Raw genomic sequence first — 23,466 nt, 5'->3', positions numbered from 1 at the left:
GAGATTTGTGCTGAGAGTTGTGAACATTTTTAAAATGTGAATTAGTGTCAGAAGCACAACCAGGATCCAGTAGGGATGAGGGGACTGCTTCTGTCAGTATGGAAGGAACAGGTCAGCTGTTGTAACAGAGTGTGTGAACAAGCAATCATTAGTTCCAACATAACCACTTTCTATACCCAAATGATAGTAGTGACCTGTTATATTTTTTATCATTAAAAGTAAGATAGTAAATACACAAAGCCCACAACTGAAAGGGAATAGGATGAAAGTAATATGAAATAAACCTGCATATTTTGCCACTGAAAATATCTTAATTGGTTAAGTCAAAATGTGTTTTCCATATCAAATATAAGGTTATAATTACATGATTTTAATAATAGGTCGTGATCTAAAGTGGGCCGGCCTGAGGCATGAAACTCCAGGGCTGAAAATGAGTGCCACCCTGGCCCTGCACACACCCTTTCCCCCCAGCCCCCAGTATGCATCCAAACACTGGTAGTATGCAGTGAGCCAAGACGTAGCATAACTGTGTAGTGTCAGGTTTCAGCACGTCGCGGTAAGACTTTGAAGAAGCTCTGCCAAATTTTGGGGGGGGGTTTCTCAGTCACACAAGCACAGAGATGAGTGTCGACATCCAGTGCAGGTAACAGACTGAGGACAAATGACCCGTGACAGACCCCGGGCTGTACTTCTGCACTGTTTTGTTTCATATAACCACAGTGTATTTTACAAAGCCAGCTTACTTATTTTCCACTCCAGCTTCCAGCAGCGCACAAAGAGAAAGTTAATGCTGTGTGATGCATCCATTTTTCAGAGATTTTAGGAAGCGTAGTGCTGCTCCTGCCTGTACTGATAGTAATAGCAATGATGCTACTGCTAGTACATCAGAGACAGCAGCTAGCTTAACTACACTTTTACCATCAGCAAGCATGGCTTCTGTTCAGTTTGAGAAGTGACCTGACAAAGTGCAATCCACTTCTCCAGGTTGGGGTTGGACACATAGCTAACAACCTAATTCCATGAAGAAAATATTGTTACTGTAAGCACAGAAACAAAAGTGCTGGAGCCTGATGTGAATGCATGATGCCCCCTTCACATTTCTGACTGCCCCCTCATATATGCCTGCCTAGAACCAGCCCTGCTTGGCACTAACTTTAAAATATTCACCCCAAAAAGTTTGTTGTTCCTACAGTCAGCCTCTACTGAAGACAGTGGCAAAGAAAATACATTTTAAAAAACAGGGCTCTCAAGTCTCACGCATTGAGCGTGACAGTCACGCTTTTCGGTCTTTTGTCACGTACACCCGCCACAGTGTATTTCTCAAACTGAAAAAAAATTAGAATATAAATTTCTCTGGCGCTTTGGAAACGGCAGGAAACAAGCATGTCTCCCATGAGCAGAGTAGTTATTAATAACAACAACATTAATTATAATTTAAGTAATAAAAGGGGGGGGGGGGTCACTCTTGAAGCATAAAAATGCTTCAACATAAAAGCATAAAACCTAGAGAAACAAAGTCATTTTTCAAGTCAAAGGACAGACTTTCTCTGTTTTCCCTCACCAGAAGGGGCGTAGTTATGCATACATAAAACAGATATGTGCAGTGCAGTAAAGAAATTGTCAACCTGTTTTCACTCTGTTCCCATGGTTTCATCGTGTACACATGTTAGTATATTAACATGCTAATATTTGTTTATTAGCAGTGAGAACAAAGTGCATTTTTGCACTGTTTTTGCACTGTATGAATGTGTGCCTAATTTAGTAGAAATACAGCCAACATGCATGACCAAAAGCTGTAAAGGTCAAGCTAATGGTGCCACAAGAAAATCACCACAGGGATTATGTTAAGCCCATTCATCTGGTGGAATGTTCACACACAGTATATACAACAAATATTTTAGTGGCCTTGATAAATCATTTTGATGTGAATGGTGGACTAACAAATGCTGTCACCCACATGGTTGTGCACACTCAACATCTATGCTTTTAACTCACATGGCTACATAGTGCTTTTAACATTTACTTTCCTACTTCATCCAAAGGGCATCAAAATCACATAAAAGTGATACAGGATGAGTCTGACCTTGCTACATTATTCCATATCCACTTGGTGTGTCTCCTGCAGAGGAAATTTTGGCAAATTAGTCTCAAGTAATTAGCAACACAGCATTGTCTGATGAGAGCTGAAGGTCATTCTTTGTTTCAGGGACCTGTACAGGGAAAAGGTTTGGAGGTGTTTTGGAGAATTAACAAACAGGTTTATTTAGAAACAATGCAACACGTTTCAGAGTGTGTACACAGCTTGGTGCACAGTGAGGATAGAAATATTAGCAGCTGTTTGGTTTAGACCTGATGTAATGTAATAGAATTGCATTGCCCTCGCAAAACACTCGTGTTTTCTTTTCACGTGGTAATGTGCCACCGACCGAGGGATCATTACATATTCGCCCAAGCTCTGCAAAGTGCAGACTCTCACAAAAACAGATTATAAGTATTTATGATGCATGAGGAGCATCAAGAGCCTGTCAGATAGAACACTCCCAACATTCATCTTATATAACAACCAAATGACGACTTTATTCTCCCATATGACAATGGTGTCTTGAACAGACCGTCCAGTAATCCTTAGTGGCTCAGTCTGTGTCTCTAAATGTGTCTGACTGAACTACTTGACAAGCACAACGCTGTTTCTGAGAGCAACTGTGTCAATCAATAGAGCAGCCCAGCAAGTAATGTGCAAGTTCATTTGTTTCACAGTTGCAGCTTAGAAAAGTAATGATTCAGAATGATTCAAACTTTCAAAAGTCCCCTGAGTATAATAAACTTTTATTACCTACCTTCACATATTTTAGGTAATATGTTAATGAACTATTCTGGTGTTTTTGCTTGATTTAACGTATTCAATCATTGCCTCCAACCATGTTTTCAGAGAGCTGTAGTTAATGATTTTTGCTTCTTAACTACCTCAAAATGGTTGCTTGTTTCTTTCTTTTTTCCTTAATTTTCTCTTGGGTATAAAAATTCACTTGTAACACATCTGAAATCGATTTCTGCGAACATCATATTCTGAAGAGTGTGCTTTTGTTATTGTCGAAACAGAGCTATGTATTGTTATTACAGATTGCTTCATTGCCGTATGAATGCACACAGGACATCCATTCTCGTGAATTACTGATCTCAATCAAATTTCAAGTTGACATTAAAAGCAGAAAAGAAGTTTAAGCAGCATCAAACGTACAGCTACCAGAGCAACAACATACAGCACAGTTATCTGCACAGTTAGGTCTAGCTATGGTTAAAGCTGAATTTGGCCAATTTATTGGACTTGACTCTCCTGGTCCCAGTATACACACACAGGGGCAGTTTATTGATTGCGATATGTCCGATGCTGTCATGCTGTGTGTATGAAAAAAACATTCAAGAGATTCAGCTGCTTCTAACTCTATGTTGAAGATTTGGTGCATTATACATGCAAGTGTAGCTGAATTAATTGCACAGATGTTGTCAGTAAGTTACTTGAATGGAGATTTGGTCAGATATTGCTGTGGTTATATATAAAAAAGGCTTTTATTCGAGTAGAGCAACAATTGTGAAATTGGAAATTGTTTAAAGGTGTCACATTATTCCCTTATTTAACTATTTGACACTGAGGTCTTATTGAGATGTATGAGACAAGCTTCAGTGAAAATACCTGATGGTTGCAAGGTTGTCACTCTCTTAACCCTGTTTTAACACCCTTTCCGTAAAACAGCCTAAGTCATACTAAGAAGTTATCCACGGGGCTCTTGTATTCTCTGAGGCTTGTGGTAGAAGGGGCATGCTAGTCAGTTCAGATGAACTCGAGGAAGACTTTCAAACAAAGTGGTACGAACGAAATGCCAGTTATGTTTTGGGGAGATTTTTACTTGCTGCTGACTTCAGACACCAAAATATATGCTCCCATGATATTCCCAAGAAAAAGTGATTTTTACATAATATGTCACCTTTAAACAACCACAAGTTGACCCATGGTCTTATTGGGCTGGTCCACACTGAAAAATATTTGGACGAGAGCATCTTTAGAAGAATTGACTGTATTAGTATACATTTACATATTACTGTTTTTAGAAAAAGATGCAAAAAGATGACACTTTAGAGCATGTGCTGAGCGCCTAAGCCCACTTGAGTCTAGTTGAGTGTATACAAGCAGAAGCAATATAAACCCCAATTAACTGGGTCTGTGAGTGTAGTTTTGAGAGCTTTGATTTCATTCAATACAGTTAGATTAACATGTTTACTTGAATTTTAGAGGTTCAGTTTGGTCAATATAAAACAAATATTTCAAGCATGTTTGATTATAATTGAATATGCATATGATTGATAAGAAATTCTCTGTATTTTGAAGATAATCTATTGCATCAAAACTGTCCATAGAAAATAGCTACAAGACCTATTTTTTAGCCACCTGACCGCAAAAATCCTGAATTTAGGTTTCTCTCAATGCTGCAGTAAAAGATAAAAGAGAAGCAGAAGAAATAGCACATTGTTCTCTTTCATAAGTTTCAATATACCAAAACACATTTTTAGGCATGTGGTAGTGAAGGAAATACCTTTGAATCTGAATGCAACAATTATAAGCTACTGCTATTATGCCTTTTTTAAATAATCTTTCATTTTTGACTAAGCCAAGAACTCAAGAGCCTGAGAGTGAAAGGAAATCATTAATACCATCAAAGGCTGCTTTGCACCAGTGCTCCGATACAGAATAATCTCCAAGAAAAGATTGATACTTTTTTTCTTTGTCATATTTGACAAGTTCTGAATTTCCATTGTGAAGGAAACACTCAAATAATCAATCTTGATGCTCAGCCAAAGTTCGAGGTCACTGCTCAATGTTCCTATTAAGAGAAAAAAAAAACTTGTTTTTTTTACTTTTAATCCAACGAACTTTCAAAGCTTTACAGGAACAAATATTCCAATAGGGTTCTTCTTACATTGATCTGGGTGTCTTGCATGTAATTACAACAAAATGGGACCATTTTGAGACTCAGTTACTGTTCTCATTAACTGGTCAAGGAAACATGCAGGCATATTTCAGAGAACTTGTGAATTACATTACATCAGTTCCTCATGAAAACGTTTGCTACGAAACAAAAAAGTGGCAATTTAAATGGCTTCAAAAGAACATTTCATTATTCTTTAAATTCAGTAAACGTCTGAATAAGGATAACATGATATAAATATATAAGGAGCAGAAGACTCCTGTGAATTTAAAAGTGTCTAAAAGTTACTAAGTAGTCCTTTGGTGTCCTCGTGTTTTGCGCTGACATTCCGGCAAGAAACCTTCATTTCCATAATTTCAGTTTATGTAGTTCAGATTCTTTTTACTCTTTTCCCTCACAATCTTCTCTTTGCTATGATGGCAATGTTAAAGTAAACTCACATTTCCACATTTTGCTAATATACAGTTTTAAAGGTTACCTCTGCACATAAATTCTGCATATAAATTCTTCTAAATAAATTTATAAACCAGCACAATAAAATTGTTTATGACTATTTCTGCTATCTCTTTTGAGGAGACATAAATGTGGAGACTGATTCCACCCCAATGGCTAATAAATAGTGTCGGCTGGTTATAGCCTAGCTTAGCATAAAAACTTGAGACAGGAGCAACAAATAGCCTGGCTCTACCTTTTTCTAACTTAACTGTTTTGGCTTTAAAACTAAAGTATAGAAAATATGCAATTGTATTTTAACAGGGTTTACTCAATGCTCCATGTCACAGTGTTAAAAGGGATTAATGGCTGAGCATCAGATTAACACAGAACATACTTTGTTGCCTTGTACCCTACATTGTAACCTTTGCTGAAGCTTCTACGAAGCCTGACATGCTCCTCTTCTGAAGGGCACAGCTTTCGAGTTATGCTTTGAAGTGATTCACAATTTTCACACACTCTCGCACCACAAATCCATTTTCTCTTTCTGTAAAAGTCATAAAATGACACTGTAGCATAAGAAGATGATTCTGACACCTGCTGATCCTTTAAAGATAGCAGTGCCTGTGAGCTGCTAGTGCATGTGCATGGTTTTCCTCGTGGTACATTAGGAATTTGAATTGTGTAACAAAAAAACAGTGGAAACGTTCTGTTGCTTGTAACTTTTTCTCTTGGAGGTGATCTCACAAGATCAAATCTTTAAGATCTCTGGATTGTTATGGAGTCAGAAGACGCTGCAGTTCTATAGGTTTTTGTCAGACAAGAGCAGCTGGTGTTAATGCTTGAAAAAGTGACCATGAGTGTTGTCTTAACAGGTCATTTTTCAGTCACTGTTTCAGACTCCTTTTGCTGTCTGGCAAAAGAAAATATCTGAAAGAAAGCAGCTTCTTTGGGAATTTGGCTGGATTGGTATACACAATGTATAGGTGCAGGTAGTAAGAATAGGCAAAAAAACAGATACAAATGGGACCTGGCACAAAGCAGAAGGCAAATGCAACATAATGTCTTAGGCTATCCAACCCTACCATCCCCGCACATGAAATCTCACACAACCCTTATGTCAAAATTTGAGTGTGCTGGCATTACGGCGCCGCAGAAGAAAACAGCTGTGATTGGTCCATTTGGGACTCCATGTTTACACAGCATATTGCTTTGCTCAATTTAATGCCCATTGGAACAAATATCTAAAGTGTAACAGGCTGCTCATTATGCTAACACAATAACCAGAAATCTGCCAGTGTAGTTACATGCTGTTTTTGTTGTCTTTCAAAGTTGACTCACTGCTCATAGACACCATTAACACCCTCTCTCTTCTCTGTAATTCAGTCATTCAATTAAAATGACCAAAGTTTCAATAAGTCTTACTTCTAATAGGCTAACTTTGGTTTTCAGATGCCAATAATTGAAGCAGTGGCACAGACAGTCCACAAGCAATTAGCACTTTAGGAGTCTACCTCTTTTAACTCATTTAAAAGACGCTTTCACCCAAAGCAGCTCAGAAGTGGGGGCAATGTGGGGTTTCATTATCTTTCCCAAATATACTTCAATATATAGACTGGGGCAGTTGAGATTGAGCTAGCAAACTTTCAACTGAAGTTTCTTTCCAATTGAACCATCACTAGTCTAATTGAAAACTGGCCCATGCACATTGTCATAAAAGGACAAGTTCCTATGACAGTGTTTGTAACTTATTGAGGAATTACAGTAGTCTGTTTACTGAAAGAAGAACCAACCATGCTTTACAGCCAAAACAAGACTATTTTGAGATGCGATAATTTGAAATGAGACTTTTTCTTTAATTACTTTTACTTTTACTGTTTCTATGAAAAAACATCTATTTTGTGCAAATTTTTAAGCAAACCTGGAGGGGTTATTACAGATATTTAAATAAGGTGTCTGTATCATGTCTCTACCAGAAAAGGTGGAGTTAGTGTCTTCCCTCTCTCCTATGTTGAGTTCAGTTGAGAACAAGGAAAAATATTGCTTTGCCATCTCTTGCACTTTTCTAAATCTGACATTCGAAGGTAAACTTTGTCCATGATACAAAGTTATATATCATCTGTGATTATATGTGACAACTTTGTTTAAATATTCAATTCAATTCAGTTTTTTATATATATGTGTGTGTGTGTATAATACATCTCAAGGCACTTCAAAGATACAGTCTAATTCAAACCAATCACAATCCACTTAACTGTAATATAATCAAATTACATAATCCAATCAACTCAGATTAATTCAATTCCAAATTTGTCCAATTCATATTAAGTCAATTTGTTTTATTTTTTTTTAAAGTTGCTCAGCTACAGAAACCAACAGATTGCATGGAAATTGTGCTGGGATTCGATCACCCTCCTGAGCATGAACAAGGCGATGGTGGAAAGAAAAACTCCCTTTTAACAACAGGAAACCTCAGGCAGAACAAGACTGCTTCAACCAGCTGGGAGTCAGTGACCTCAAATGTTATTTGTTACAGGGTGGCAGTGAAGTGGAACATTTTCCTTTAGATCTTAAGAGCAAACAAAGCAAAACAACAACATAACAGAAAAGCACAGCAACAAAAAAGCATGCCACTTTTAGGACTTTGATATATCATCACTATCTTCTCATTTTTATCTTAATTATTTATTTTGGTTTTGTTTGTTATATCTTGTCTTTTTCAGCAGCAGCCCATCAGTTTGAATGGATTATTAGCAACTTCCAGGTCTTCAGAGAAACAGCAAAAAAGAAGTGGTATCAGGTGACCAGAGAACAACAAAGATAATACCTTTAACAATTAAAGACAGCAATAATAGTGTAAAGTTGTAAATGTCATTTCACATTTCCAGATCTAAATCTAAATGTTAAAGACCTGTTTCTTTTCATTTTTTTCATTCAGGTAAGCTCTTTGAAAAGGTATTTCATTAATTATTAATTATTTGTATTGGGCTACATGCTGAGCACAAAAGGGAATTGAATATAACCTTGTTTGAATTTTGAATTGGAGAAAAATAGAGATAAAATGCATTTGAGATGATAATTGAATGATTGCTTCACTAACCTCTACAATAAATCAACCGAAATGTAACTCGTGCTGACTTTGTAGATGACAGTTCAATGAATATTGAAATTTTTTTATTTATGGTTGAAAAAAATCAATATCAATCAAAATGTTTATTCAACATTTCAGTACTCGTGGCTGATGCTATTGCAATGTCAATAGAGTTAGATTTTTTCATTTGGGCTATTTGCAGAACCACAACCAGAAATTCTTTGGTTTATGCTTATAGTTTTTAGGCAAAAGAGAAAGCGATACAAGATAATAACTTGTGAGGTTTTGGGTTAATAGCAGCCTGTACTACAAATGATTTTTTCTTTTCTTTCCCTTTGGATTGAGCCCCATGTTGATGCAAAGTTATGCTAAGCTAACCAGCTGTTGGGTAGCTTAGTATAGCTTTTAACATTTCTTTGTACTATGGGCAAGCAATTTCCAAATCCTCAGAATTGGATTACTTTGGCTATTTCATTTATTTAGAAAGAAAATCGGTGTAACATATGCATATTGTCGCTTTAGTAAAATAGGATGCATCTAAGTGGATTTTTAACAAATAAACATGCTGGAAAATTATATTAAGGTCTATGAAAAATACACGAGCAACAGATAAAACTTCAGCAGTCAATAATGATCAAGTAAGGCTATGAAATACATACACATACATACATTTTGGATGTGAAATGTTCAAGTGCATTCAACAGTGCTGCTGTCGTGAGGCTGATTAATGATAGAGATGCACAGTTACTTATTGTGTGGTGTTACTGTTTAGTTACCTTTTCTCTGTGCAGATGTTCATGTCCTGTGGTGTGACAGGCTTTCAGTATTCTAGGTCAGCCCTCCAATGCTCCAGAGTGACTCAAGAATGAAAGGGCATGTACTGCGAGGAGGAAAAAATAGCAGCTGGGCCACACAAGCCAAAGCTTTGACAAAGACTTGGACATTTATGTTCTCTGACCTGAATAACCAAGAGAGCTGAGGAGTGCTCAACCAGGCAGATCTGAGAAACCACAAAAATACACAATTTTTCTGTCACATGCACTTTTCATCAGTTTTTTACTGCTCCAACGGTGAAAAGCAAGAGAAAAGTCACAACTGAGAAAAATAGTTTACTAAAAATCAAGAGGCTATACAGGAGATCTAGTCAAATGTATTTATTGGTATTGATAAAATCTCAGCATTGAGATCATAGTTACTGTGCTGAGATGATTGCTAATGTGTCTCAGCCCCCTCACATTCCCCTGACAGCGTGGGGGTATTTACCGTGTCGATTCCAAACATCTTTCCTGCAAAGCCAGTCCAATTACCCACACTAGACGGGTTTCAGTCCAATCGCTGTCTTCATTCCCGACTTAAATGGAATTAGCACAGCCAAGACCTCATAATCATTCTCCCCATTTTGTTTGCACTTTCACATTCACCACCTGCCAAGTTCCATTGCCTTTCCATTTTGGAGAGGTTTTCAAAGAACAATGAGCACAGCATGGCCATGATCTGCTTTACATTGTGCCCATCATGTAAAACTAATTTTTTTTCACAGGAAAAAAAAAAAGGTTCAGAAGAAGTAATTACTCAGTACAACTCTTTTTTCGCCTGAGGTGGGAGGCTACAGAGTGTTATCTGCTGAAACAGAGAGAAGTGTGTAGAACTCTTTGGAATATGACAGGGCTTCTTGAGAAAGATTAATAATTTTAAATAATTTCAACAGAGATGGTGCCAAGCTTGACATTCACAGAGATGGTCCCTCTTCATGCCAAATCCTTCAAGTCATATAACGTACATTTGAATCTCATTCTCCTCTCTTCCTGTGGGAGGAAATCACAGCGTCATTCTTGACTTGTGATTACTTTGGCACATCACACGTTATCAGGCTTGAGGCATTTGTTTTCAGGCACATTAACACCACTGACACGTCAGCCTCTTTCACATCATCTTCCTGGACTTATTCGAAGTTCCTCCGCCCCTTTCTCATCTGCTGAAGGAGGTTGATTCAGCGGAAGGTTGATGATCAAAAATCCCCTACATTCATCCTAAAGCTCAGCGGGCGGCCGAGTGGGGAAAGAGAGTCAAGAGATAACGGAGAATATGTTGAGAGCAAAAGTAAAGAAGCAGAAAAAGATAGAGAGACTTGAGAGAGGATAAGGTGGTGGAAGGGAAGTTGAGCATTTCGGACTGGGATAGAAAGACAAAAGAAAAACAGTGAAAGAAGGAAAGAAACTATTGGGGGGATGGAACTTTTCAATTACAGCACACACAGACAACAAAGACCCAGATTTCAAGAGACTATAACAGTCAGTAGCCCAGAGGGAAAAGCTCATTTAGCTTCTATCTCCTATTCCTTATCCACACAAATTACTAGCTGGAATATTTAATGCATTTCTTTTGTTGTAAAGGCAAATGCAGACCTTTCTATCATTGTGCATGTCCCAAATGTCAAAGTGAGCAACCTGGAGAAGCAAATCATCCTCCTTTTGGCAGATAACAAGAAAACTGCCTCCTGCTTTAAATTTCAAAGAGCTTCAGATTACTGAGACAATCCAGACGTCTGCCAGCAGAACTGTCAGTGACAACAGATACTTATGCTTTGAAGATGTGACCTCCTCATTACTGGACTGACAAATCGTCATAACTTGGAAAGAACAACCACCGGCACCCTGAGAGGGCATTGCCAAATAACAATAAAGCTAAGAGGGAAATCGATGGAAACAGACTATTGATTCAACTCCTTCCAGGCGCACTCCATGCAGCCCATTTAACACTGCAAGGTCTTTGGCAATCAGGATTTAAAGTGAATGACAAACATAAAGACAAGATGAGACAAAGTCTCTCCTGGCAAACATTAAGTTTGACAGCACCAACATAAAACAACTTCTGGTTGTAGAGTTTAGAGCTTAAGAGATGCGCCTGTTCACTCCACCGTCAAACACACTCTATGTCCCTGATTTCCTCTCAACTCATTTTAAAGTTTATGACAACTTCCCACTAGCATTACCCAGCTTTTGCGTTTGAGTAAGATTGCCTCAAGTATCTTTGAGGTTGCTGCAGGGAAGGCTTGGGGACAAAAATCCCAAATCAGCATCAGACCCGACCTTCACAGCCTGAAAAAATGCCACTATGAGTAAGAATCCACTCGGAAAATGTTTTGAGGGTTTAAACTGCATTATTTACAAGTTACAGGTCAAAGATTTATTTTGCATAATTTTGACTTTAAGCTCTCTTTTAGGTGGAGAAATCGCATTATTTGCCTAATTTACGATGCTTTGGGGAGGGCAGCCTGACTGAACTTGGATCACACGAACCTGTTCCCTGGTAATGGCATGCAGTTTTGACACAAACGTGCATGTCATAAGGAGAGGTTGGATCATTTTGTTATGCAAGCTGCAGGCGGTGAAGCAGTGGCACGGGACAATAATAGAAGAGGGGGCACCGGAAGATAATTAGCCCATTAGGAGACTCCGTTTAAGGCTTTAAATAAGCAACATTCTCTGACAGCTGTGAAAGCAAATAATGTGGATTTATGGAAGGTAACGCTGGTCCTGATGCATCATCATCCACCCTCTTTCCTGAACTTCAGCACACGGTGATCTTATTCACTGTATATGTTACCCTCATCAAGCTGCACTTGCTCGCCCTCTTCCTATCTCACTTGAGAAAAGAGAGAGAAAGTGAGGAAGAAAAGCTCTCTTTGTTGAAGCGGGCGTTCAATCATTCACCAGCTCACACGGCAAAAGGAGAGAAATGAGAGCCCTCTCGTAGAATATGACGAGATTTTTATTACCAAGCAGCAACTTTAAGGACAGCAAAGGGATTTAACTCAGGGTGATGAAATGCATCTTTCTCGCTGTGGAAATGTCTCGGAGCGCGCGGACGTCCTCAGCATGAACTCCGTTGTGTCGGCGTTTATGCTGCTGCAACTTCTCACCGGAGAGCGCCTGCACGCGCGGATGCTGGAGGACCGTCTGCCGAACTGAAGTTGAGTCAAAACAGAGAACAAGTTGGTGGAGTGGGGCTTGAAAGACGGGACTCTTTACTTATCATTTCATTTGGACGGATCACCGTAAAGGTTTTACTCGCACATTTTGCGGGATCAGAGGGGCTCACTAACAGTCAAAGCGCCTTTGGTTGTTGTTGAAAAATCAGGTGAGTGTCTCTTCAGTGTAGCCTACAAGATAGAAACGCCTTGCGTGAGATTTGACTATTACTTCTGGAATGGATTGAAATGATACTGTTCGACAATCCTTCATATCCGCCCGACTTACTCCATCTGTAATATTTTTCCTCATCTAAGTCCGGAGAGAATGAGGTGTCGCTGGGTGAAGCATGAGCTGTCAGAGAATCAGTCATAAGCGGCTGTCTCTACTATGGGAGGGGGTGGCTCTCAGCCTTTGGCTCTGCTGGGGATGGACCTCCAGAGTACCGGTCGCTGGAGCCGCAGTAGCCGGAAAAGGCGACGGCGCCCCCGGGTCCCTGGAGTGGCTGCTGTCGGATAAAGGGCCCTTCCACCAGTCACTGGAGTTCACGGAGGCTCTGGAGAGGTACCAACAGGGCTTCAGCACCCGTTACAAGATATATAGGTAAGACCTATATGTGCGTAGGCTACTATTCAATTTTTGTGAGTATGTATGTCTTTATGGAGTTTTTTATGGGATATGAGCGTCTGCAGAATTTCGTTTGATTCATGTACACTATTGTGCAAAGTCTTGAACCCCCACACATTTCTTTACATTTTGCTTCAAAGCAGCCAAATGTTCTTTTAAATTAAATATTTTGAAGTAGTCCTGAAGTTTTTTTTAGACTTTCTGAAGGTCTTTCAAAGTTTTTTTTCTTTGGACATTGGACGCTTTTTCAGCATATTTGCTGCTTTATCATTTTCAGCCTGAGGATTTCTAGAGAAACGGGTGTTTGTTTGTTGAGTTGTTCAAGTAGGAAAAAAGGGAAGAAGCAATGTTATGTCTACACATAACAGACAACTTAGCAAAATAAGAAAAGATCCAGCAAAGACCTGACACAGGACCTGAGAGATGCATCTGACTCTTCTGTTGATCCATCTACTGTTCACTGAAGCCTCATCGGAAATCATCAGCCTGAAAGGATGGGAAACAGGGAGAAAAGGCTGTGGTAGGCTATGCCAATTTACATAAGAGCAGGACTTAAGCCAGTGGCAACAGATCTTATGGAGTGATGAATCCTCCCCAAAGACTAGATCTCAACATTATTGAAGACATGATGAATCATCTTTACTAAGACCAAAACAAAAAGCAGCCAACATCCAAAGAAGAGTTTTAGGATGTCCTTCAGGAAGCCTGGAGAACTATTCCTGAAGACCCCTTGAAGAAATGACAGAAGGGTAGTGGGTTCAGGCGGTGTTGAAGAATAAAAGTGCTCGTACCAAATATTGACGAGCTTGTTAGAATTGTACAAACAATGCTTTTGCCTTTTATACTGTATCTCCATTCATGTTTAAACGTTTCAATAAACCACTGCACAGATTTCTTGTTTTCCTTCAATTATTTAAAGAAATTATGGGTGGTTCAAGACTTTAACCCTACCATGTACGCTGCAGGTTAATGTGCCTTGGCGCTGCAGGTCAGACAGCAACTTCTCAGTAAGAACATCTGCTGTAATGTTGACAGTGAAAGCCTGCATTCTTAGGATTACCCTCACAGGTATTACATCTGCACAAAATTTAATACGACGTAATGAGCAAATTTGAAAAACTACTGGAGCGATGAGCAGTGTGTCCTTTGCTCTTGACATTAAGCATTCTGACTGCAAACTGATCACCCATTAGGATAAAAGCAAGCATTTATTCTTTGCAAGCACAAGTTTTGATTCAGGATTTTTCATGACGTGATTGCTGATGCTGTAATGAACCCTGGAGCAGAAGTCATTTTGAAGCATCATGACAGGGTGTGTATTCCTTCGTTGACTTCCTGCGGCAGCGTCTGGCAGCTTTTGAGTAAATAATCTCACAATATATATCTCTGCAACTGTTACGGAGTCTATTGAACTGTGTAAAGTCAGACCTTCCATCTTTCAGCATTTAATACAGTAAGGTAGTTAATGTGTGTGTAATCTTTCCGTCTTGTAAAATTTGGTGAGAAATTCTTATTCTGTGGTGGCCATTGCCAAGTATTTATTTAAGTGGAAGTGCGCATCTATGGCGAATAAATCAATTACTCCATTATCCTCCCTCAGTAATGTATTAGGCTGTGGTGTTTAACTCTTAGTGACAAATGAATAGTGTTTATTTATTTTTTCCAGTGGTCCAGCTCCACCGACCTCCCAAGAGTCCCTTAACTTTAAGGCCTATATTTTTCTATAACTAGTAGAAAATCAGGCACTTAGAAAGATACAGACAGCTGGGCTGTAAAGTGTGACCAATATCAGTTTTATCTATTCTACTCATCTCCTCTTGAGGGTCTTTTACCTTATGGCAATCACTCCTGTTTCCTGTAAGCTGCCTGGTCACATTTTCAACTCTGTGACTGTTTTTAGGATGATGTATTAAAAATGTTAAAGATGACACTTAAATTAAATCCAGCTGCGTTAGAAACCTTCTGACAGGACACTTAATTTGAAACAGTCCTTTCTTAGAGATAATACAAAGACGGGAATAAGGATTTCTTCATATACTGCCAAAAAACAGAAAATAGATGCAGCAATTTATTCAATCGTGTGCAAACATTGATGAAAATATAGTGGTGTGACCACCTTCATTCTTCAACAGTCTGAACCCTCTTAGACAAGCTTTCTGTCATTTCTTTAAGAAGTCTTCAGGAATATTTTTCCAGGTTTCTTGAAGGACATTCCAAAGCTCTTCTTTGGATGTCGGCTGCCTTTTGTTCTGTTCTCTGTCAAGATGATCCCACACTGCTTCAATAATGTTGAGGTCCGGGCTCTGGGGAGGATTCATCCCTCCATAAGACCTGTTGCCACTGATTTTCAGTCCACTTCTTGTGTCATTCAGCATACCTCAGCCTTTTCTCCCTGTTTCCCTTCCTTAAGAGTGGCTTCTTGACAGCCACCCTTCCATGGAGACCATTTCTGATGAGGCTCGGATCGCCTGAAGCTCCAGATGCATCTCTCAGGTCCTGTGCCAGGTCTTTGCTGGATCTTTTCCTGTTTCTGAAGGACTCACTTTCAGATACTGTTCATCTGCTGGAGATAGTCTTTTAGGCCCCTCATTTCTTCTTTTGCCCACTTGTCTAGTTTTCTCAATTTCTCAAGTTTTTGGCTGATTTTAGGTATATTTTTAGTGAAAAATGCTGTTTTGTCTTTATGTAGGCTTTTTAATGTAGAGCCAATGAAATAAATGGGAGCAAAATACATGTCTGTGTGACAGGCAGCTAAGTGTGCAAATATACCATTTGTGTTCTTACTGCAGTTGTCTTTCATGTTTTGACAAAACATTGGTTCATCTCCTGAGTTAGGTGCCTTTTAATGCTTAAATGATTCACAGATCAGTTTTAATTGGATAATCAAAAAAAAAATGACATTCCTCTGAAAATGGTCAGGTACAAGAACTGAGCTGAAAATTTAGTGAAAAAGCAGCCAATGTCCAAAGAAAAACCCTGAAAGACCTTCAGAAAGTCAGGAGAACTAATGCTCAGGACCACTTTACAAGAAAGTCTGGCTCTATGGGGACATAATTTTAAATAAAAGAAATTAAAAGGGGATGCTCAGGACTTTTGGATAGTATGACAGCTATGCTTAACACTGTTTACACAGTGTAGTAGATACTTTTCTATAGGTATGTCCTTTTAAATAGCCTTAAATGCCATTCCTCCCCACTGACTACTGCAATAGTTGTGACACCACAGTGAACAACACATGGCTGCCAGTCATGTGGCAGAATGTGATTAAGCTGTCAGTTTTCTCCCCTTGGCTGCTCCTTTTATAGTTTATAGTCCTTCATTCCTAAAAGTTATTTCCATCCCTGTTTATCACTGCCTGTTTTTTTTTTTACATAAAGTAAGCCCTCTTGCTTGCAACAGCCCCACCCCATCATAGCTCCTGTTTTCCACATGTGCATGCTGATAGAATAGCTGTTGGCTAAACACCCATCTGTCTAGCGGAGATTGACACTCAGCCTGTCCTCTTGTTACGATGATTGCCTGTAATGACACACTCCACACTGTCCCAGTTCCCCAATTATTTCTCTGCTGGTCGTTTTTCGCACGGCAGTGATTTGATGTCCTCCCAGAAGGAGAGTGAGAGAGAGGTACAGGTACAGTGGCAGGCAGTGCTGTGGGAAAGATGCATGAACTGGTACTGTATAAGAGGACAGACACAGGGAGAAGCTTTACAAGGATCTCTAGTTCAGCAAAACTTGTGTCCAAAGGGCATGAGATAACAAATGATGACAGTTGATGATGTGGAACTTTATTTTGGTTTCACTTCTTTCTGTTGCTCTGGGACTCACAGCGTCGCATCTCAATACGTTGCAGGGTTTTCTTTAAAGCAATTCCTGCACATACTAGTAGGAACCCTAGTACTCTGTAGATGGAATTCTGCAGTTATCAAGTGATGAGTAGAAATTGGTTGAGTATATATCTTCATAGTTTTTTCTGAAGAGAAAAAAAGCATTTGAATGATGACAAAGAAATTGATTCCAAGGTGATGTGATGCAAATCTTTGCTGATTGACATGGTTTCTACCATCCTGAACACCTGAATACCACACCCTGTGATCAAGTGGTTATAAGACTGAAATCATACTCAGCAGGGCATAATTTAAAAACATCCCCATTTCCCAGTTGTAATCTCTCTTCAATTATATTTCCTATTCTATTTAATAATTATCTTTAAAACGAGTGCTGGTAGTTTGCTGACAACAATACCCCTTTCATGTTTTACTCAAATGTAGAGCTGCTGCCAGAAGCAGAATAATTTTTCTAAGGATAAAAAATGGCAATTGGGAAACAATTAGCCTCCCTCTGTTCAAAAGCCAAAAATGTGCTCACATTTTCAATTCATTAAAATAGCAAAATGACTGGCAGGCTAACCAGCTGCTGGGGGAAACACTTCAGGTTAAAACACTAAGAGAAAGGAGTTGAAATTCAAGTGAAGTTCATACATCCAATTTCTGCTAATCCAAGTCGTAGTAGTACAGAGGAAAATGACTCAGAAAGCACCAAGCTGCAATATTCAAGATTCCAGAATTACTATGTCCCTGACACAAAAAGACTGCAACTGCTTGTATGAAGTATCTAATTCTTCCAGTCAGAATCTGAAGTCCTCTTGTATACTTCAGCAGGTATCCCTGATCTGCTGTTATGGTGTTTGTCATCCTCTCTTGTTTTCTCAAACCCCAGCTGGTCGAGGCGGATGGCCACCCTTCCTGAGTCTGGTTCTGCCAGAGGTTTCTTCCTGTTAAAAGGGAGTTTTCTCTTTCCACAGAAAGAATACATGCATGTGTACATGCTCTGGATGGGAGACTGGACCAAAGAGACGTTTCAGTGCAATCTGTTGGTTTTCTTAGCTAAGCTACTTTTGGCTCTCTGTGTATGAATTGAATTAATTTGGAATTTAATGAATTGAATTATGATTGTATTACAATGAACTTGATTCAAATTGCCTTGAATTGGTTTGTATCTTTGAAGTGCCTTTAGAAGATGTTTGCTGTAATTTGGAGCTATATAAATAAACTGAATCCAGTCCATCCTCCAGTATGACCGTATCCCTCATTTGCGCTTACCCTTAAGTAGAAAGGATTTTCTTCGACAATCAGTCCTCTAAAAAAATAGATGGTAAGGGCTTTGATTACGCCATTATGCTTTAAACCACGGGATGCATAGAAAAACTTTTTTTCGAAGTTACGGTCTTATAATGAAATTAGAGCAAACTTTTAAATCACTTATGTCACTTCCTGGTAGAGTTTAGGCAATGAAACTATTTGATTAGGGTTAGAAAAGGATCATAATTCTTTAGTTGCACTAATGGAGACTATTTTAACACCTTACATACAGTTCTTCTTATTTATGTACCATTTAAGGTTGCATATTCTTCAAAAAAGATTATAGCTGGCAATTCTCTGCATAAATGAGAACAATCTCATCAGATGACAGATATTTAGGTAAAAAAACAAAACAGGCTTCTTTTTAGAAACCGCAAAGAAGATGAGCTATTCAGATGGTTATCAGTACGCAGCTCAACAGCCAGCAACCATGATGGTTTGGGGTTGCATTATTGCACCAAACTTTGCACATATGCAATGGCAGGTTTTGTAAAGGTTTGGTGAAACATATGGTGCCATGCAGGCCACATATATTTTGGGAAAGTCTTGCTAATTTCAGCAAGACAATGCTGAACCACATTCTGCAGGTATTATAACAGAGCTTACTGTTGTAAAGAAATCTACATGCTGACCCAAACACATGGCAAAGCATTTTGGTGCAATATGAAACAAATGAATAAGACAAAAGAAGCCCCACACTTGTTTGAAAAAGCCTATGTGTGAGTATGTGTGCTTTGTTGTGTTTCCAGGGAATTTGGTCGATGGAAGGTCAACAGCCTGGCGGTAGAGAAGCGAGACAGTTTTGGTGGCAGCGGTGGCTTGGCTCTTCCCCTCGACCCTGACTTCATGCACACTATCCGCCAGCTGGGGAGGCGGCCAACCCTCCAGATGATTACAGAGAGTCTAATCAAGAAATATGGCACTCATCTCCTTCTCTCTGCCACTCTGGGAGGTACAGAGAGTCTGCTCAGCTTCAAAGCAAGCCTGATTCGCATAGCGTCTAATGTGATTTTGTTCTATTTCTCTAGCATATGGGACACTTGTTTTACCGTCTGTTGCTTTCCAAGCAACAAAGCATATAATATTTCTTTCTGGGTTAGTGTAGTTTGGCTCACAAAGCTCATCAAATTGCTCTGATTTAGCATACAACAAATAATTTGGAGAAAGCAGAGAAAAGACAGATTCAATATTTTTGTTGTACTGTCAAAACAGCATGGTTTCTGGAAAAAAATCTTCACCGTTGTATTATTTAAAATTTATTATTATGAATTTATTGGCAAGTGTCATGTCTTTCTTTGATTACGCATTATTACAAAGTCCACCTAATTAGAGGTTGTGGTTTTTAAAAGAGTGCTGGAAAGAGAAAATATTGTTAATTTAATCAAAAGGAGTTTCTTGTGATGATCAGAATACTAATTACTTTCATCATATTCCCACAAATATCATGACAAAAAATACAAACTATAAATCAAGTGTAAACTAATAAAAACAGTAACATACCGTTTGAATGCAAATATTTTGGAAATCAGAGAAACAAACCGTGTATTTAAGGGAAAGACTAATAACTCAGGTAAGACAGTGAAACTCATACAGCTGACTTTATATTGATCTTGAAAAATGTTGCTTTGAGTGGATGTTCAGTTTCAAGAGAAATGTCTTTTCATCGTGCTATTTGTTTAATTCGACCTGTGCTTCTGCTTACTTGACAGGACCTTGAATAGTTGTTGGAATTTTGACTTTACTCCATCTGGAAAAAAAGGTTAGAAGTCATGTGAGGCCATAGTTGATAGATCCATCAACAAAACATGTACCTTAATCATAGAACACAGCTGTTGGTTTCCAGTTTCCTCTGTTATTTATTTTTACAACCTTCCCTTGTAACCATTTTAGGAAGCCTTGACAAAAAATGTCAGCCTGTCAGGAAGGATGTTGGCTTAGAGGGGGGTGGGCAGCATGACTTTTAAGATGTTGTTAGAGTTACAGTAGGCCCAAACAACTTGTATTAAACCTATTTTTCATGAGTCAACACACTTTCCAGAGTTCTTAATGGAATATATGTGCCATGATTTGGTTAAAATACCACAGCTATACAATACAGCACTTCCCTTTTAAACGTGAATTTACAGCTCTTTTTTAGCAGTTGGTTTCATGTGTTATCGCCCACTCAACTCTACTCAAGTTCTCTCATCTGCAGGGTGTGTTTGAATAGAGATCTGTTCTAAATTTGAACACAAATAAACTTAACGACCATTAAAGCAATGACTGACAGATAGCGCATACAGTTAATGTATTGTGAATGTCCCCATTGTGGGACAATAAAGGGAAATCTAATCTAATCTAATCTAATCTAATCTAATCTAATCTAATCTAATCTAATCTAAATAGGCTCATAGTATCTATCTACATTTCGACCAGTCTGAATATAAAACATTAAAGAAAGCTCTGATAGAGCATCATAAGCGTATTTCTTTTTAAGTTGAAAGTATAACTGCTGACGAGAATTTGCTGTTAATATCAAAGAAAAAAAAAAGAGCAAAAGATCTTAAACCTCCATGTTCCAAGATACAGCAACTACAGCATGATTTGAACTTGATTTTGGGTGGAGATATAGATGACAGGCCTGGGATTTTTTTCTCTCTGAGCTGTGGAAATCACTGCAATCTGAACTGCTCACTGAAAAAGATTGTTTCAGACCTAGATCCCCTGAAACAAAATTGTGTTTTTCAGTTTGCAGTAGTGATTTCAGACACCAAGATATACACTCAAGCAAAGAAAAAGTTGTTTTTTTTCCCCCAATATGTCTCCTTCATGTTAAAAGAGCTCAATAAACTCTATGTCCCAAGTCACATGTACCAAAGAAAGGACAATGACAGTGATTTTCTTTGACCTTTCCTACATGCAAACAAAAATTAAAAATGGAAAAAAAGAGAATTGCTCTTGAAAGCAATGGCAAATGCCAGTGTATTTACCTAATGACTGTTGTTCCTCACGATGTGTCACAACTGCTCAGGGTAACATTTATCTTAAAATCAGAAATTAGTAGAAATATAATCAAAGTATTAGATATTTTCTGTATTATTAGTCAATTAAAGATTTTGACATGTTAAATCAACTTGGCACAAAGTCACATCTGAAAGTAAAAAGTCTGTTTTTTATATCACAACTTTAAAGAAGTCAGTTCACTGGAACATGTTTCGGAGGGATATGTTTACCCATGAGTAAAGTGCAGATGTTTAGCTGCAGCAACAAATATCCCCCTGTGTGGAGTGAAGCTTTTTTGTTTTTTTTCCTTCAAAACAATAGCTGTGCTGGTTCAGCTCCAGAGCCGAAACTAGAACCGGTTATTTATGTTCTGACCAACACTGAAAACACTGAAAAACACTGCTTTGGTTAAAAAAGGGGTATATGAGTGCTACTTATGAAGAAGCAGTTTGAGAATAGGGCCAGTTCAAGTAGATTGATGTGTTTGGACACGAGACTTTCACATACCATTAAACAGAAGGGAGGATTTAGGATGAAGTGCAGCTTCTGTGAACTCGTACATCAAGTTTGCTTATCCCTCCTCCGACTGAAACCAGAGAAACTGGATTTTTTTCCCCCAATATTTTAGCCTTTAAAAAAAAAATAAAAGAGCTGGTGTGAAAGCATGTTGACCTCGTTACTTAGTTTGAGAGGAGGGTGACTGTGAGTAAATATGCTAGAAAAGTAAACTACGTGACTTCACTCACAAAGCCTTCATTCTGCCATATACTTCAGACATCTTGAAAACTGGTAGATTTTCACTTACACTCATTAATGTAGTATTGATTTTTTTTTATGTCTTTAAGAGAAGCAGGGCTGACCTGAGATCTGCTTGATTTTAAATGAACTTTTTTAGCCATTTCAATTAAGATCATGAAAATAATTAAGACGGCTTAATCAGTGATCTCCAACAACCTATTTTTATTCATGAGGAGTTTAACAGATGAAGAGACCTTGCTTGTGCCTTTTCCTCCAATCATCCAAGCCATCAGTTCCCCCAAAGCACTTAATCACTGCTGCTCTTTTCTGTCTGAAAAGATACTAATGAAAGGTGATTAGTGCTGCTCCATCAGAGCTAATGAACCTCTCTGCCTGACTGTCACCAGGGGAGGAGTCTCTGACAATATTTGTGGACAAAAGGAAGCTCAGACTGGAGTCTTCATCCACAGGGGTCGAGGGCAGGCGTAGCAGCTACAGGAACTCAAATACTTCTGGCTCAGTGACTCTGGAAGCCCTCCACCAGCTGGCTGCTTCCTACTTTACAGACAGGGAGGGCACCCTGCGCAGACTGCACCACCTCCAGATTGCATCCACCGCCATACGGGTATGTGAAAATATGGAAAACACAGCAGTGGCCCTTTGGGAAATGAAACACCACATACTCTGTGTTTAAACTCTGCTGTGTTACTCTCCTGCTCTGGGGTTTGTTAGCCCCCAGCAGTTACACAAGGGAACAGCATTATATAAAGCATCAATACTGGGCTGCCTTGGTTTTTCTGTTCTCTTAAACTTAATGAACATAAATTAATCAAATATTCAGGGAGGGAAAATGACCCCAGACCTGGTCAATACATAAACCTCATAATATATCAAAAGGTTTTAACTGCCCAATATGAGTTGATATAGTAACAATGAAATCCTGTTTTTTGTTTGTTTGTTTCTATTGTCTGCTTCTCTCACTCAGTGATTTGTAGGCATGTTTACATCCACTCAGGTATTTTAGTAATACTAAATACTAGTAATGCTAGCAATTCCATAAGCATGCAAATGTCTTGACGGGACTGACAGAAGATCACATACCAGTTTCCTGTCCTTCAATGTACAGCCAAAGCAGCTCAGGTAAAAAAATGCAACATTAATGTTCTGAATTGACAAAAATTCTCTCAGCAGTTTTCAAATTGTCCCACCAAGTTGAGGTTGGATTGGGTCTCGGAGTGTTGTTTTATGTAGCAGTGTCGCATTCTAATGCTTTTCATACTTTGCAGAGTCGGCAAGTAACTTGGCATTTATGTGCAAACATGGAAAAAAAGTCCCTGTTAGCAAAGGTATCACCGGGCTATCACCAGCTAGCTTGCCGTGTAAACTAAAGGTAGACTGATGCATTAACCAAGGATATCTGATGTTGCAAACTAGTTTTCCAGTTTGGATTTAGACAATTGGCACAAACGTATTGAAAAATCTCTCTCAGTGAGTTTTTTATAT

General features: G+C 38.7%; 2 protein-coding genes across 2 annotated transcripts in view; one reads left to right on the top strand and one right to left on the bottom strand.

The window, feature by feature from the left end:
* LOC140269003 (regulator of G-protein signaling 21-like) overlaps window positions 1–23,466 on the bottom strand; it is a 281,430-nt gene that overhangs the window by 90,775 nt on the left and 167,189 nt on the right. The window lies entirely within an intron of this gene.
* LOC140269397 (BMP/retinoic acid-inducible neural-specific protein 3-like) overlaps window positions 12,206–23,466 on the top strand; it is a 28,942-nt gene continuing 17,681 nt past the window's right edge. The window contains exons 1-4 of the mRNA XM_072364461.1: window positions 12,206–12,645; window positions 12,794–13,079; window positions 18,993–19,195; window positions 22,371–22,588. Of these exons, the coding sequence (XP_072220562.1) occupies window positions 12,826–13,079; window positions 18,993–19,195; window positions 22,371–22,588 (675 nt within the window). The 5' untranslated portion in view covers window positions 12,206–12,645; window positions 12,794–12,825. The remainder of the gene's footprint in view (window positions 12,646–12,793; window positions 13,080–18,992; window positions 19,196–22,370; window positions 22,589–23,466) is intronic.

This window comes from Leuresthes tenuis, unplaced genomic scaffold (genome assembly GCF_036924035.1).
Source record: "Leuresthes tenuis unplaced genomic scaffold, fLeuTen1.0.hap1 SCAF_14, whole genome shotgun sequence".
NCBI classification, from domain to species: Eukaryota; Metazoa; Chordata; class Actinopteri; order Atheriniformes; family Atherinopsidae; genus Leuresthes; species Leuresthes tenuis.
Note: the sequence above shows the minus strand (reverse complement) of the source record. Positions and strands in the feature narration are given on the sequence as shown.